Here is a 15,599-nt window from a genome sequence, read left to right on the forward strand (position 1 = left end):
TCGTAGAAAGTGAAATCTTTTTTTTTTTTTTTGTTTTCGTTTTTTTACACTTACTCGGCGCGCCCAATTACACTCAGTTTCGCATATTTAACCGCTACGCGCGCTTATGTGATTTTCAATTTTAGCGAGTGACGCGTGTATATGTATGTACACGTTCAATTGAATAAGTGCGAGCCAGTGCGTGTAGCTTTTCGTCAACTTCCGGTAGCTCGTTTTTTATTTCCTCTGCAATACAATTGCGTTACCTTAGGACTTACACACACGTCATCAAATTTATATATATATATTATTAGTTGTTCCAGAACAATAATCTATCAAATGATATGTCAAAATACATTTTTTTCCATATGGTCCAAGAACCTGATGGTATTAGTCAATCGAGCCACGCCCCGCCTTTCGTAAAATCTCAAATTGGGATAACGAAAATCTAGGAAAAACACAAATATCTCGCGCTCGCATCCGATTCTTGTCCTTTGGGAGGCCGCGGCGCTTATTTTTTTCCCCCTTCATTGCTTTCTTTATCCTCGCTTCTCCGCGCCACTTTTATTTTCGTTTCGTAAGAAAGGCGCGTCACTTTCTTTTTCAAACTTTCGTCTTTCTCTCCCAAGTGACCTTTATTTCCCCCCGTTCTTGCTCTCGTGTGGTACACCACCGGGGCGCTCGTACCTTATTTTTCTCCAGCATCCTCCTCTCTCTTTCCTTCTGATAACAGTTTCGCAACGTTAGTTGGGGAGCAAATCACCTTTTTTAGTTTACACTCTCGGATTCCGTGTGTCAAAGTTACATAAATGGGGTCGTTTAGTGTATAAAAAAAAATTAAAACCAAGTTTTACATTTTACATAAATATTTATTACATGTAGTATCACATACCATAGGCAATACGTTAAACACGGTTTGCTTCGATTAATGGTTTAGCTTACGATAAACATGTAAATTACACTGTTCTTTTCTGTCAGTACTCGTATTTTTTATATTTGTTAAATTTGTGTCTTTTTTTTTTTTTTTTTTTTTTTTTTTTATATAGAAAACGCTTAAATGTAAAAAAATAGGAATTTTCGTAACTCAATCCTAGCATACTTAATGGATTTATAATACTTGTAATACTCTATAAGGCGATTCAACTTTGTATTTGGTTGAATTACATGGTATAAATTACTTTATAAAAAAATAAACATTCATAATTTTTTCACACACCTCAATAATGTTACCAATTAGTCGACTGTAATTTAAGAGCTCATTTAAAACTAAATCTTTCCACAATACTCTCAAGAACTTGGTATTGGATCACAAAAATAAGAGAAAACTAGAAACAAACAAACTTGCACTCTCTTTGAATCTACTTACGCGAGGATTCACAATATTCCAAGATTTGGCATTCCATTATGAATCGAAGGAACAAAAAAAAAAGAAAAGTAAACATTGTACAAAAAATCTTCCAAGAAATAATGCACTTTTATATAGCACGAGCGACTAATTTTAACGATCATCGGGCAGTATTTTTCTCTTTTTGCAATTAACTTTGCTCTCTTCGGCCTTCCTGGCCTTTGCTCCTCGCTTGTACTGCAACTTGAGCAGACACGCATAATTTGTAAACGTCTCCTCGAAAAACGTCGACTCTATAATTTTATTGAACGCCCCGTCCTCCTCGCAGTAGCAAGCCAGAATGGTGTGCCTGTCCATGCACAATACATCCAGCAAGGACGTAGGCTTGTCGACGTAGATATTCCTCAACAGCAGTGTCTCCAGCTTGCAATCTTGCCTACGACGCCTAGCGCGCTCCAGATCCGTGGTACTCATACTGAGATTGTTTATTGACTTTTGATTGTGGGTGCTGACCGGCATGTTGGCCACGAGCAGCTTTTGCACGTGATCGTAAATGGTCAAACTGTGCGGGTGCACCGCAACGTCGAACGGAGTGGCACCGGCGCTATTTTCCAGATTGACGTTAGCACCCCACTTTAATAATTCTTGGACGACGTCGCGTTTTACGTTCTTTGAAGAGGAGGCCAAGTGCAGCGCTGTATTCCAATTAGCGTCCTGCGCATCAACGTCGCAACCTCGACTACAAAACAGATCGATGTAGTCGAGGGTACGTGGACGTATTTTCTCGATTCTGGTCTTCTTTTGCTCTGAAACATTTTGTTCACAAAACAAATCTATTAATATGTGCAGCAGCGATTGGTCATCATAAGGTCGAATGGTGTTTGTACTGGCGCCAGAAAACACAAGATGATCAATGATCTCTGGATCAGCGGCTACTTCCAGCGCCAGGTGCACCGGCGTACCATGCATACCGTTATCACTGCAATTCAGGTTGGCCCCGCTATTCACCAGCAGCTCGACTGTCTCTTTGGCGTGGTAGCACACTGCAAAGTGGAGAGGCGTGTAAAGAGCAAAGTTTTTCAAATTGTACAGAATCTGCTCATTAATGTCCTCCTTTTTTAGCATCTGCTTCACGAGATCGACGTTGTTGCGGCTACAGGCGATATGAAGGAACGACAATCCGTTCAGGTCCACTAGGTCGTAATTATTGAACGAGAATTTGGAAAATAGCAAATCAACTATGCTGTTTGTCTTATCGATCTTCTCTGGATCCTCGGTGTATAGCGCCAGGTGCAGAGGAGTCATGTAGTCTCTATTCTGAGACTCAACGCAGGCACCATATTCGACCAGTAGGCGTACCTTGTCTGGATCACCACTCTGTACTGCCATATGCAAAGGAGTGCAGAGCGCGAAGAAGGGGTCCTTACAATCGACTGTTTCTTCTATCCAAGCTCCATTGTGCAAAAAATGCTCCACTACCTCTGGCTTGTCTTTGAGGCATACCACGTGAAAGGTCGTTAGCATATTTGAATTGTGAGCTTCGGTCTTCCTGATCCCCTTGGTGAGTAGATAATCGACGAGGGAAGCTTCTTCGCTGAGCTTGCAGGCCAGGCTTCGAGGTGACATACCACTGGCGTCCAAGGCATCGAGATTGCCATTCGCGGCGACGAGGACGCGCGCGACCTCCGCAGCTCGGAACTCTACAGCAAAGTGCAGTGCTGTGTAGCCGGGATAAGCCGAAGACTTAAAGTCAACAAAGTGATTGATGCTTGCTCCGGCGGCCAGAAACTTCTGTACGATCACGGGATCGTTCACGGTGCACGCTATGTGCATGAGGGAAATTCCAGCCTTGTTTGCTAAATTTTGGTTGCCTGCGCCACAGCAGAAAGAAAGCAGTTCTTTGACCAATTCGTGCCTCTTGGTGAGGAAAGCTACGTGCAGCGGTGTGTTACCCTGCTTGTCGGCCGTAAGAACAGATGCTCCCTTCGCCAGAAGGCTAATGACAAGCTCCTTGTCGTTTAGGCCCACTGCGTGGTGTAACGGAGTGACTCCAGTTTGTGAAAAAGGGCTCGTCATCATGAAGTCTGTTTTGTTTACTCTGCAGCCGTTCTTCAGGAGAAATAAAGCCAAGTCTCTGTGTCTGCTCTTTATGGCACACTTTAAAATCTTGTAGTCTAAAACAGATGAGCTTGTGGCGATCTTCTTGTTGACGGCAAGGTTATATATTTGTTTCAGAGAACTATCCTGGACTTTGCGAAGCAAATTCGACTGTTGTTTCCTAAAACGCGAAGCAAAAACAAACGTATTGAAAAAAAAAAAAAAAATTAATTCGAGTGTCAAAAAAAAAATATCACAAAAATCTGAACTATACGCCCAAGTATTACGTTTTCATTTTTCTCTTGTGGGCTAATATTTTGGCCTTCATTTGCTTATCACTAGTTGATTTCATCAGATTCAACATAGTACTTTCGACTTTTTGCTTTTTCTGATGACTACGTAATATACTCTTTAACTCGAGATTCATGTTTACAGTTGACTGCTACAACAATCAAACATGTTCAAATTAAAAAAAATTTATGAAAATTCAGTTCTATGAAGTACATGCAAGAATGCAAGAATCAGCAAAACACCGCCATAATTATAAACAATATAAATGGCAGAATTAGCAGTGAACACTGCACAATTGCACATAGGATCCAAGAGAGAAAAATCTAATTACCTGCGACATTTATTAACAAGTAACAATAACAACGCCATACCGCGCATAAACACTATCAAAAACAATCAGATTACTTATTTGCCGAATTGCCGACCTGGGCCGACTGTGTATAGATAATATAGATATACAGATATGTCACAACGATTGCCAACATAACCTGACATCACTGCCGGTGCCCAATACTATGCCGTATACGGCACTAGTACTAGTGCCGTATAGTCGGTATTGTGCCATTTTAAGGCCGTGCTGATTATCAGCAGCTGATATTAGGTATATGTTCGGGGACCGAGATTGGGCGCACGCCGTCAACCCGCGCTCGCCTGCAGCGCTCGCCGAAGATGAAGAAGACGAAAATATGAAACAGGGTGTATTCCGCAAATGCTGCCAGCAGTTAAGTTACGTAGGTCGTGGTAACGCCGCATGGTCGGGCGGCGCTAGCGTCAACCTGTACTAACTGTCGGTGGGTTCCGCATGTCAACAAACTTCGATATTTTTTACTGTTTTCACTCCTACTTATGCCATCTGATATTTCGGAGTTTGTTGACATGCGGAACCCACCGACAGTTAGTGCAGGTTGACGCTAGCGCCGCCCGACCATGCGGCGTTACCACGACCTACGTAACTTAACTGCTGGCAGCATTTGCGGAATACACCCACAATCGTCTATACTTCCATTGCTTCCATATACTTTACATTGCAGTAACTTTAGTTAACCTTTACAACGTTCAGTTAATAAATAGTAAACACAGAACAGCTGATAGTTAACGGGGGTCGCCCGAACTTGACGAAAGAACGCTCGAGCGCAGGCGAGCGCGGGTTGACGGCGTGCGCCCAATCTCGGTCCCCGAACATACCTATTGCTGATGCCAATACCCTCCAATACGTAAATTATCGACAGTTCGTTCGATTGCAAATTTAAAAAATCGATATATCGCATGGAACCTAAAATATTTATAATGAAATGAGCTACTTAAAATGTTTGATGGTGTGCGTAGCCTAATAAATTTATAAAAATTCAATTCAATTTATGAGAATATCAAAAAAGAATTAAAAATGCAGAATTCTTTATTTCATAATGTTTATTTGTGTAATACCTGTAAATACAATTTAACGCATGTACTTTTCACTTAAATTCTAAATGGATGACTTGAGTATTCAAAAAAACATCAAAACATTGAAATACACATTTTTCATGTAATACATTACATGGTGTTTCAAAAAATTTGTATTTTCAAACAAGTAATACAAATAATGATGTCACGGTCTTTTAGATTTTAAATAAAAAGTTATTCTAACAAGATAAACAGGACAAAGTAAGCAGGTTAAGGTAATAAACTGTTGGATAATAGTTTCGTGGGACACTTTTCAACATGGCTTTCGTAGCAAAAAACATTGGAGAACTTTTTCTTACAAAAATCGCAACTAAACTGTAGTTCAAAAATCTCGGTTGCATGTTGCGACTGCAAGTGTCTCTTGAGACTGAATTTAGAAACTGTTGTGAAGCCACAATGATTACAAGCAAGACGTTCTCTGCGAGTTAAGCCACAGTGCTTCAGGTGCTGCCTTAACGACATTTCAAGGGAGAATCTCATCGAGCACTTTGTACATGGATATTTCAAGTCTTGGTCCTTCGGATGTCTGCGCAGTTGATGATTTAGTAGGTATCGCGGCATCCGCGTTGTATATGTACATTCGTCGCAAAAGAGAGTATTCATTTTTTTACAATTCTCGATGTGATTTAAAAAATCAGGTTCAAAAGAGTACGTTCTAGGACACGTATCGCAGCTAAATATTTTCGGGGCGTGCTGTCGCGCTACGTGGTAATTGACAAGACAATACGAAGTGTACACCATATTGCAATCTGAACATTGAAAGTTGTATGGGCAACAGCAGTTTATGCACGTGGTGTATCTGTATTCCAGCGTATCTCCCGGCTTGTGTTGGCACTTTGGACAGTATACTACTATTTTGCTGTCTATAACTAAAAATAACGTAAAATGTTAAACCATGCATGTGTAGTATACATAAGTACATGATGTAGAAATTAAGACTCATACTTCTCTTGTGTTCCTCCTTAGAGGGTTCAGGCATTTTTACAGTATTAAAAGAAACTCGGGAAATATTTTCTGAAAATAACATTTTTTTTAAAACATAATTCACAACGTCCCAATGAAGCTATTATTTCAAAAATGTTTACCAACAACAGCAACATCCTCATCATCCCTAACAAGAGGCTGGTCGTTGTTGATAACGTGTTGCTGCATGTGCACCATAATGACAGATCTGTGCTTTGTTTTGTATGTACAATACTTGCAAGATAAATCAGCGGCCCTTCCGCAATGTCGCGTGTGCTTTACCAATGAACGACGGGAGTGCAGCTCTCTGCCGCATTTCTTGCAGATGTGTATATCTTGTTCAGGATCGACTAGCGGAACTGAAAGTGATGGTAGCAAGGACTGTTGGGCTTGGACTACCCGTTGCTCTGTTCTGCGACTCCTTGCCTCGAAATAATTGCAATCAGGACACAATACTGAGGAATGTTCAATGACCTCGCATTCGCTTCGTAAATGCATCGCCATGTGGTGTGAGGTCAGCTGATACGTGTGGCAGCGGTTGCAGTGGAAAGTCAGGACTTTGGAACAATTTTCGCAGATTTTTCGATAATTCTGTGGTAGTGATGTGTATGCTGTGAAGCACATCTTGCAATAAACCCGCACAAAGTCTGGTACATCTGTGAAAGTTATATATTTTTGGACTCAAGTGCAAAATTTTGATTAAAACTTTAAAACAAATGCGGAACACTCACGAATTTCCAGCATTTCCGAGGGAAGATGTTTCATTTTGGCTGCAAAAAATAATTGTGCTTTTTCACTGAAGTTTCGATATCGTTTAAAATTAAAATGTGAAAAATATTCCAACTATTTTAAATACCTAATGCTGCTTTTGCTTTCAAATAAGAATTATTAGCAACCCGAAAGATGTCATTGTCATGGATTTTATTGCGGTGATGTCTTTTCATGTGTGAAATAAGACTTCGTTTTTGCTTGAATTTGTTATCACAGAATACACATGGTATATATGGGCCTATGCGACACATATCCCAATGCCTAGCAAAGTTCACGTCTGTGAAAACTCTTTTGCACTTTGGACAGCGTGCAACTCTAATCGAAATTCTTTTAGGGAGATTATCTCCACCTGCAAGTATAATTAAACCCTTGATAATTGCACAATGTCACTTTTACCATTAAAAAATACTTAAAATTAAAACACGTACCAGGTGTTTGGCCATTACAACTTTCATTATTTTGATTCAGACGGTTAAATAATTGACTCTCTCTTACAAAATTTAATCTTCGTTCCAAAGTAGAAGAAGCAGAATTATATCCACAGTAGTTAATGGTCCTTTCGCTTTGATTATTTACTATATTAACGTCATCTGTAAAAAAATTTCATTGAATAAAATGCATGAGATGGAATTATAAAAATTATTGTTGTGTATACTTTGTCGATTGGGAACATGCAAAACTAATGGCGACTCTTCAATATAATCATCATCTACGTGACTTCTCGTTTCATAGTCCTCATGAGATGCTCCATATGTACAAAGTGCCTCATCCACTACAATTTAAATGAGCATATTAAAACCAATGATTATATATAATAATAGTAAACATATGTTAGAGTAAGAATCAAGATAATTACAGTGATTCATGTCATTTGCTATAGACTCAAAAGCATCCTTTAAGCTTATATAAAAATTATGTTTATCAATTGGTTGGTCAAGTTTCCTGATTTGATTTTCTAAAAAGAGAAACACAAACGTGTAACTAATTTTTCACACATTAATTGAAAAGTGAATCTTACCAGGACGTGGGTTTTTAAGCGCATTTCCTTCATAAGTCAAAAATTCACTAATTGATTCACTATCAGTGTTACGTTCGTCATCAGTAAAAGTACTAGATTCATCAGATGAATTTTCAGTTGACATGTCACTAGAATCTGCAATCTTGCTTACTATAAATAAGACGATTGATTAATTAACAAATTAATAATTTATATTGTTTCTTTCTATGATTTGCATGTATACCAGAATTAGTTTTACTCGTTACTACTTTTAAATGTCCATTCGAGTGAAATGAATCATCCGTGGTATTATACTTAACGCTTTCATCTGGTTTACCTTCAATAACAGTTTCATCATCAATTGTTAAAATGTCTATTTCATCATCTAAAATTAAAGTTATACGTGTGAGTTGGAATTTTCTTACTTATAAAATGTATGGACTGTAGATTCAAATGAATTAAGCTTACCAGATTCATCAACAAGATTTTGTACATTTGCTAATTTGTGAGTATTATCTAGCTCGATTGCATGCTTATTTTCTTTATTATTTGCTTCATTAGAAATTGTCATTTCTCGAGAAAATTTAACCAGTAAATTCTTGCTCGGGGTATGACACTTATCTTTCTGTTGCATACATGACTCTACCTCTTTACTTTCTGCTTGTACACGGTACTTTGTTGCATTTGATGTACTATTTTGATTAATACTGATTAAATTATATTTTTTCGATTTTTTTTCTAGAGTATCTTCATTTGTTGATTGTTGATTTTTAATATTGGTAGTTAAATTTTCTTTATTAATACTGGATAGGTTGATTTCACTTGACTCTGTTTCATCTGAAAAAAAAAAAGTAAATTACAAATTTATTTATGAATGAGTAAAATTTTGATTATACCTGTAGTTAAACAATCAGAGTTCTTTCTTCTAGTTTTTTTAGAATTGGACTCACAAGTTGAACTCTTGCCTGAGTGTACATGAAACATAAGTTAATTGAAAATATAATTGTTATTTTAATTTAATGACGAAAGTTCTGGTGAATTTTCAATAATCCATCTGACAGTTTTGAATAAACGAATGTTTTTGTCCCACACTGTACACTTTACCCTAACTCTACATGTTATGTGACAGGTGTAATGAAAAGACTTGGAAATACATAGTATTAAAGAATAGAAGGTATAAAAATAGAAAGAATACAGGGAAAATCATTAGATCATTTTACTTACAGGAGTTAGTAGATTTTTCTAAAACAGTGCTGTCTTTTTTGGAACAAGGATATTTTGTTGTGTTTATAGACATCCTTTCTAGAATAACTATAAAAACCAAAATAAATGATGATTTAGTAAAGACAAGTTTTTATGGTATTGCAATAGTTTTAAAACCTACCCTTTGGATATAATGAATTATTTGCACAAAATGGAAGATCCTTAGTTGAAGATTTAGATTTTTCAGTTCCTTTATGTTTTTTTTCTAAATTTACAACTACTTTTTTTGATTTCATCTTCTGCGTACATTTTTTGACAACTGCAAAGTAATATTCATTTCAATGTTTAGAACTTTTAAATGTACATACACCAAAGTTAATGACAAAATACAAACCTTTGATTTTTTTAACCTCTCTCTGGCTATTAGCAATAACTTTATCAGTCTTTATAACGAGCTTCTCTAAAACAACTTGGAAATTGACAGAGGATCAATAATTATGCATGTAGATATATGATTTCATGTAACAAGTATCTAATAAAACTGAGTTTGGTGAAAAAATTTCACGTACAACTTACCTACTGGTATTTTCATTAAGCATTGAATTTTAGCGGCACTCAAGCGTTTGTTACCTAAAAATTAATTTAAAAAAATTAACAATTACGATATTAAAAATAAAAAAATAAAATATTATTTTCAAAACATTTTAATCGTTCTTCAACTAATTTATCTCTGTTGAAATTAATAATAAATGTCATCTTAAATATCTTCGCAAGTAACTTGGTATGAAAAAACTTTTTGTTTACATCATATGACAGACATAACCTTAGCACAAGATTTTATTAATTTATCTACAAGTGAAATTATACTAAGTATAGCAATATACGCACCACTCCCACTCGGCATTTTGAACAATTATGCCAATACAACTGTTACGAGCAGAAATGGCACTGCCTCATTCGTACGAAAAACAACAAAACGCCTTCAGTGAGTTTCTTGAAAATATTTGCAGGTATTGCATTACTTATGTTAATTGCAATAGGATGTAATAGAAAAGTACGACTTGCACATGCACACGCTCGGTTGTGCTCTATGGGCTCTTATATATACTCTGCTATGGGGGCTTGGGAGAAAATATAGAGGCCCCCTTTGCCCTCTTCAGCTACTGCGCCTGTATACACGTGTGTATAGCGTGTTGCGTTGAAACGGTGCAGTCCAGACGAATACTTAATTAACAATTTCTCGTCCGCATTGGTTGAGATTTACGTAATAAAGCTTGACTTAATTGTGCTAATATATCTTTCACGAATGATTTAAAAAATTTTAATGATTGTACATTTTAATTTTTTAAGAAACTGTAAAAATAATTTGTGTATTGCTGGATTTGAAAAGAAAAAAAAAATTTTTTAATAAAAGATTCTCCTTTACTACTTAGTGTATCTTTATTTATTATGAATTATAATATATAACATTGCAAAATTACTTGGTAAAAGTATATCCTATTCTCAATTATCTTGGATAAACTATAATATACATTTAAAATGTATGAATTTTTAATAGGAATAATCAATTCTCACGAGACTCTTTGGTTGGTTCCATAACAAATGACTCGTTGTCCAGCACATCGATTACCTCTATGGGTTTTGAATGACCGATATCACAGCTAGTCGTCTCGGGCTGTTCAAGCAGCATGAAACTTTTTTTTTTCAGGTTTAAAGTTTCATTGACAGACGAAGTAAGATTTTCGTTAACCGCTGATGTAACTTTTAATTTTTTAATGTTTTTAGCTTTAGCAGCAAGGCCTAGTCCTATCCTCCTCTTTCGACGTTGTACATTAATTGGTTCAATGATACCCTGGGAATGTTTGCCTAATCCTCCACCGGACCAACCCATCAATTTCATTATCTTTGAGCCCACATTATTTTGAGACATGTTTTTGTCAGACGATTCACTTTGTAGAATTTCGTTATCTGGTCTATCCATATTTGAACTCAAATTGTTAGTGGGAATTAATGAAGATGATGAGTCATTGTTTGCTTGAACACTGCCAAAATAACTCCTTAATCCTTCAAGCGCTGCTGCATAAGCTTGATATTTACAACTAATTCGATCACTTGATACACTTTTTGCAATACATTTTTTATTAAAAAATATTGAACACGAAATATTGGATTGAAAGTTTTCGACCACGCAATTGAATGGGATTTTGTTGATTTTGGCAAAATTGCAAACAGTGTTCCGTGGTGGCACAGATAACTTACATAAAAGTTTTCTAGAATGAGTAAAGAAAGCATCTTTAACTGCTGCATAAATATCAGGTTTTGTAAAACTATTGGCTGAAGATTGAACATCTGTTGTTTCGGTGGCACCTTGAGAACTTTCACCTAATGCACCAGCTAAGTGCGACAGTTTACCAACGTTGTCTATTACCTTTTCAACAACTTCAGCAAAGGTATCTTCAAAAAATTCACCTGATTGACTGGTAGATTCCATTATCTGTGAACCAATTTTTGTATTACTTGAATCAACAGATTTTGATTGGTCGTTTAAAGTCAAACCACTGGATACATTAATAGGTAAATCTTTGTAGACTTGGACGATCTTAATATACTTTTTCATCTCTTCTAATGCTGCTGCATAAGCCTTTTTCTTAGCTTTTTTTTTTAAACGATCCAAACTTTTTCCTATTAATTGATTATTCAAAAATATTGAGCATAAATAAAGTTGCTCAACGTTTTTCACCCGACACTCTAGTTTGATATTGTTTTGGTTTGCAAATTTAGAAACAGTGGTATGTGGTTGCTCCCTGAGCTGTTTATACACAACACAGTCTTGAAATTGGATGAGAAACTTATTTTGAGTTGCTGCATGTGTATCTGTTTTTTCCAAACAATTAACTGAAGACTGCTGTACATCAGCTGGATTAATGGTACATCTAGTCGTTTCATTGGATTGGTCACTGTGTAAACCTATTGCTTCACCCACAACTGGAACTTCTTTGGGTACATTTATGCCAATGGATGTTGATTTTTCATTGAAATCTAAATTACTTGGAATTTTTGGAGGCAGGTCATTTTTGAATTGGATGATTTTAAAAAACTTTTGCAACTCTTCAAGAACTAAGGCACAAGCATCCCTTCTTGCGTTTTTTTGATGGTATCCCATACCTTTTGCAACTAATCGTCCATTAAAAAGTACTGAGCATGAATCGTTGTGTCCAACTCTTTCGTACAAATAATTTAAGGTGATTTTGTTTCTCATGGTAAATCTAGAGATAGTGCAATTTAGTTGCTCACTTTGGTGCTTGTACACAACATTTTCAATTGTTGGAATGAAAAAATTATTTTTAATTGTTGGGTGTACATCTGCTTCTTCAAGACTATTAGCTGAAGGTTGTTGCAGGTCTGTTGGTCCAGTGGCACCTTGAGAATTATCATCTGATCCGCAACTAGCCAAATCAATTATTTCATAAATGTCATTATCTTCTGGGGTTTGATTTCCATATCCTTCCATCTCTTGCTTGACACCTTGAAACACATTACCACCACCAAATTCATCTGATGGTCCAATCAATTCAATTTTCTTTGAAGCAATGTTTTCAATATTTGAAACACTAGGTGTTGATCTTTCATTCAAATCCAAATTACTTGAAATTTTTGGAGGCAAGCCCTTTGTGAATTCGATGATATTAAAATACTTTTTTAACTCTTCAAACACTACTACACAAGCCTTCTTTCTAGCAGTTTTTCGATACTGTCCAATACCTTTTCCAATTAAATGTTCATTAAAAAATATAGAGCACGATTCGTTGTATCCAACTTGTTCGTACGAAAAATTTAAAGTGATGTTGTTTCTCTCTGTAAATCTAGAAATAGTGCATTTGAGCGGCTCACTTTGGTGCTTGTACATAACATTTTCAATTGTTGGAATGAAAAAATTATTTTTAATTGTTGGGTGTACATCTGCTTCTTCAAGACTATTAGCTGAAGGTTGTTGGAGATCTGTTTGTCCAAATGCCCCTTGAAAATTTTCATCTGATCCGTCCCTAGTCAAATCCATTATTTCACAAATGTCATTATCTTCTGGGGCTTGATTTCCAGGTCGTCCCATCTCTTGTTTGACACCTTGAAACACATCACCACCAAATTTTTCTGATGATCTCATCATTGATGTTTCAGTTGAATCAAAATAATTGAAACCTATTAAAGGTAACGAATCAACTTGAATAATGTTAAAATGTTTGTTCAACTCTTCAAGCACTGCTGCTAGCGCATGTCTTTTAGCCTCTTTTTTAAAAGCTCCCGTACCTTGTCCAATTGATTGTTGATTAAAAAATACTGTGCATAAATAAAGGGTGTCAACTTTGTCAAATCCAAAATTTATTGCAATGTTGTTTCTCTTTGCAAATCTGGCAACAGTAGTATGTGGCCACTCTTCCTTGTGTTTGTACACAACATTTTCTATAGTCTGAATATAAAAAATATCTTGAGTTGATTCATATGGACTGTTGCATAAAGGTTGTTGTGGATTGATTGGTTCACTCATACCCATGAAATTACCTCCAGATCCTCTACTAGTCAAGTTTGTTGTCTTACCAAAATCATAATTCTGTGGATTTTGATGATTAGATCTTTGTTGTGCTTGTTCAACTTGAATATTCTTTTTAACATGAACTTTATGAGTCTGATCAGTGAACTTAATAACTTTAGCATTGTTTTTGTTTGCATAACTTGAAACCGTGGTCGTTGGTTTATTTCTATAACCCCCACGAAAATTATTTGGAGTGTACACGGGAAAATGACGTTCTGTGGTTGTTTGTATGCTTGCGGTATATGGATTTGACCTATTAAGAAAACTGTTATCGTAGTTTTGGTAATGTCCTACATTGACTGGTTCTGGAGGCCTATAAAAATGTTGTCCGTAATTTCTACTAGCCATGTTCATTAAATTTTGAGGTGGGCTTTGTATTTGGATATTGTTGTACAAGTTTTGCTGTCCCATTTCAAAAGGCAACATTCTAAATTGTGGTTCAGGTCTTGGGCCCAATCTCCCTAAAACTGGTACATTTTTTTGTTTTTGAAAGATATATTAAACTGTTTGTCATGTTTTTTCCCGCAAATGATTGGTTTTACTCACAAACTGAATTGCTGGGCCTATATCCTGCCATTATTGGAAGAGCCTCTCTTGTTCACATGAGATTTGATTTGATACCTTATTACTTTTTTAGACTGTGTCTTCAAAGCAAATCTCCAGTTTAAATAAAGGTGTTTCTCATGTTTTTATTGCGATCATATAAGTCTTACCTTTTTCACGTAGTATGTCTATCAGTAAGCAACAAGTTATACGTTATATTAATTCGAAAGGTATTATGGACTATCGTTATTTTAAGGTTAGAGTGGATCAGGATTTTAAACATGTGCACGATTTGTTGTGATCATTTGCTTACATGTCTTCTTGATCAAGCTAAGGCCGAAGGGTAGTCAAAAATTAAAACCAGCCGCAACACTTACCACAATTGAGAAACGTTATGATGAGAGGGGACACACTAATATTTTTGTCGAATTTCATTTTGGTAAAGAGTTATGTTGGTATTTAAGTAGTGCCATGTGGTTCTATAAACCTATTACCGCAACCTAAACCAACCAACGGATAAAAAAAAAGTTGCGTCTTATCTTCTACTCAGAAATTGACCTCCAAAAAAGTGTGTGGATCCCACCACACACAAAATCAAAACTAGCCTCAACCTTGCCAATTGGTTTTTTAAAGATAATTTTTATCGCAAACGTAACTTATGGCAATTTAAGGATTTAAAATAGAGGGGAAAATGATCTTTCCTCTCTTTATTAAATCCGAAAATTGTTGCAACTTGGGTAATTGTGGGGTATTATTGTAAAAAATTCCTACTGGGAAAAGTTGCGGCTGGTTTTGATTTTGTGTGGGGGGGTCCATTTTTTTGGTGGTCAATTTTCGGGTAGAGATAAATTCTAATCACCAGATAAAGTTCACCAGAATGAAGTATGACAACAAAAATATTTCGGATTTCCACAAATCACACGAGAGGTTTTCTCAATTCTGGTTGGTTAGAGTTACGGGTTGCGGCTAAGGCTGCAGTCACATGGAGCGCAATAGAGCGAGCAAGATAGGAATTTCTCCATAAGGATAAGCGGCTGTGGGTGTATTCCGCAAATGCTGCCAGCAGTTAAGTTAAGGTACGTAGGTCGTGGTTACGTGGTAACGCCGCATGGTCGGGCGGCGCTAGCGTCAACCTGTACTAACTCTCGTTGGGTTCCGCATGTCAACAAACTTCGATATTTTTAATTTTTTACTGTTTTCACTCCTATGCAATCTGATATTTCGGAGTTTGTTGACATGCGGAACCCACCGACAGTTAGTACAGGTTGACGCTAGCGCCGCCCGACCATGCGGCGTTACCACGTAACCACGACCTACGTACCTTAACTGCTGGCAGCATTTGCGGAATACACCCTGTGTTAAGTCTATTCCGCTTATGT

The 15,599-nt window shown here is 36.6% G+C and overlaps 3 protein-coding genes across 5 annotated transcripts; all 3 read right to left on the reverse strand.

Annotated features, from left to right (window-relative positions):
- Positions 1-1,118: 1,118 nt before the first annotated feature.
- On the reverse strand, positions 1,119-4,114 carry LOC106647674 (transient receptor potential cation channel subfamily A member 1-like). 2 transcript variants are annotated; one of them, XM_089594909.1, is made up of 4 exons: positions 4,044-4,114; positions 3,709-3,863; positions 2,296-3,602; positions 1,119-2,130 (listed from the first exon to the last, which is right to left on the reverse strand). In XM_089594909.1, the coding sequence occupies exons 1-4, from the start codon at positions 4,050-4,052 to the stop codon at positions 1,478-1,480; spliced, it is 2,124 nt and encodes a 707-aa protein (XP_089451035.1). In that variant the 5' UTR covers positions 4,053-4,114; the 3' UTR covers positions 1,119-1,477. The 2 variants fall into 2 exon arrangements, with proteins under 2 accessions (XP_089451035.1, XP_089451034.1); XM_089594908.1 differs by having other exon boundaries at positions 1,119-3,602.
- A 990-nt stretch (positions 4,115-5,104) lies between these two features.
- LOC106647793 (uncharacterized) lies at positions 5,105-10,251 on the reverse strand. Of its 2 annotated transcripts, XM_014364330.2 has the most exons (17): positions 9,978-10,251; positions 9,666-9,719; positions 9,484-9,558; positions 9,271-9,408; positions 9,111-9,197; positions 8,783-8,851; positions 8,355-8,723; positions 8,131-8,271; positions 7,908-8,057; positions 7,746-7,844; positions 7,545-7,661; positions 7,318-7,479; positions 6,975-7,238; positions 6,850-6,888; positions 6,241-6,774; positions 6,101-6,169; positions 5,105-6,024 (listed from the first exon to the last, which is right to left on the reverse strand). In XM_014364330.2, exons 1-17 carry the CDS (start codon positions 9,991-9,993, stop codon positions 5,366-5,368), a joined length of 3,042 nt encoding a protein of 1,013 aa, XP_014219816.2. In that variant the 5' UTR covers positions 9,994-10,251; the 3' UTR covers positions 5,105-5,365. The 2 variants fall into 2 exon arrangements, with proteins under 2 accessions (XP_014219816.2, XP_014219817.2); XM_014364331.2 differs by lacking the exon at positions 8,783-8,851.
- A 278-nt stretch (positions 10,252-10,529) lies between these two features.
- On the reverse strand, positions 10,530-14,652 carry LOC106647675 (uncharacterized). The gene is made up of 2 exons (XM_014364178.2): positions 14,224-14,652; positions 10,530-14,144 (listed from the first exon to the last, which is right to left on the reverse strand). Exons 1-2 carry the CDS (start codon positions 14,252-14,254, stop codon positions 10,654-10,656), a joined length of 3,522 nt encoding a protein of 1,173 aa, XP_014219664.2. The 5' UTR covers positions 14,255-14,652; the 3' UTR covers positions 10,530-10,653.
- Between the last annotated feature and the right edge of the window lie 947 nt (positions 14,653-15,599).

The sequence above is a fragment of the Copidosoma floridanum genome, unplaced genomic scaffold, assembly GCF_036245765.1.
Source record: "Copidosoma floridanum isolate Cflo_tuat_1 unplaced genomic scaffold, Cflo_Japanese_pri ptg000021l, whole genome shotgun sequence".
Lineage (NCBI taxonomy): Eukaryota > Metazoa > Arthropoda > Insecta > Hymenoptera > Encyrtidae > Copidosoma > Copidosoma floridanum.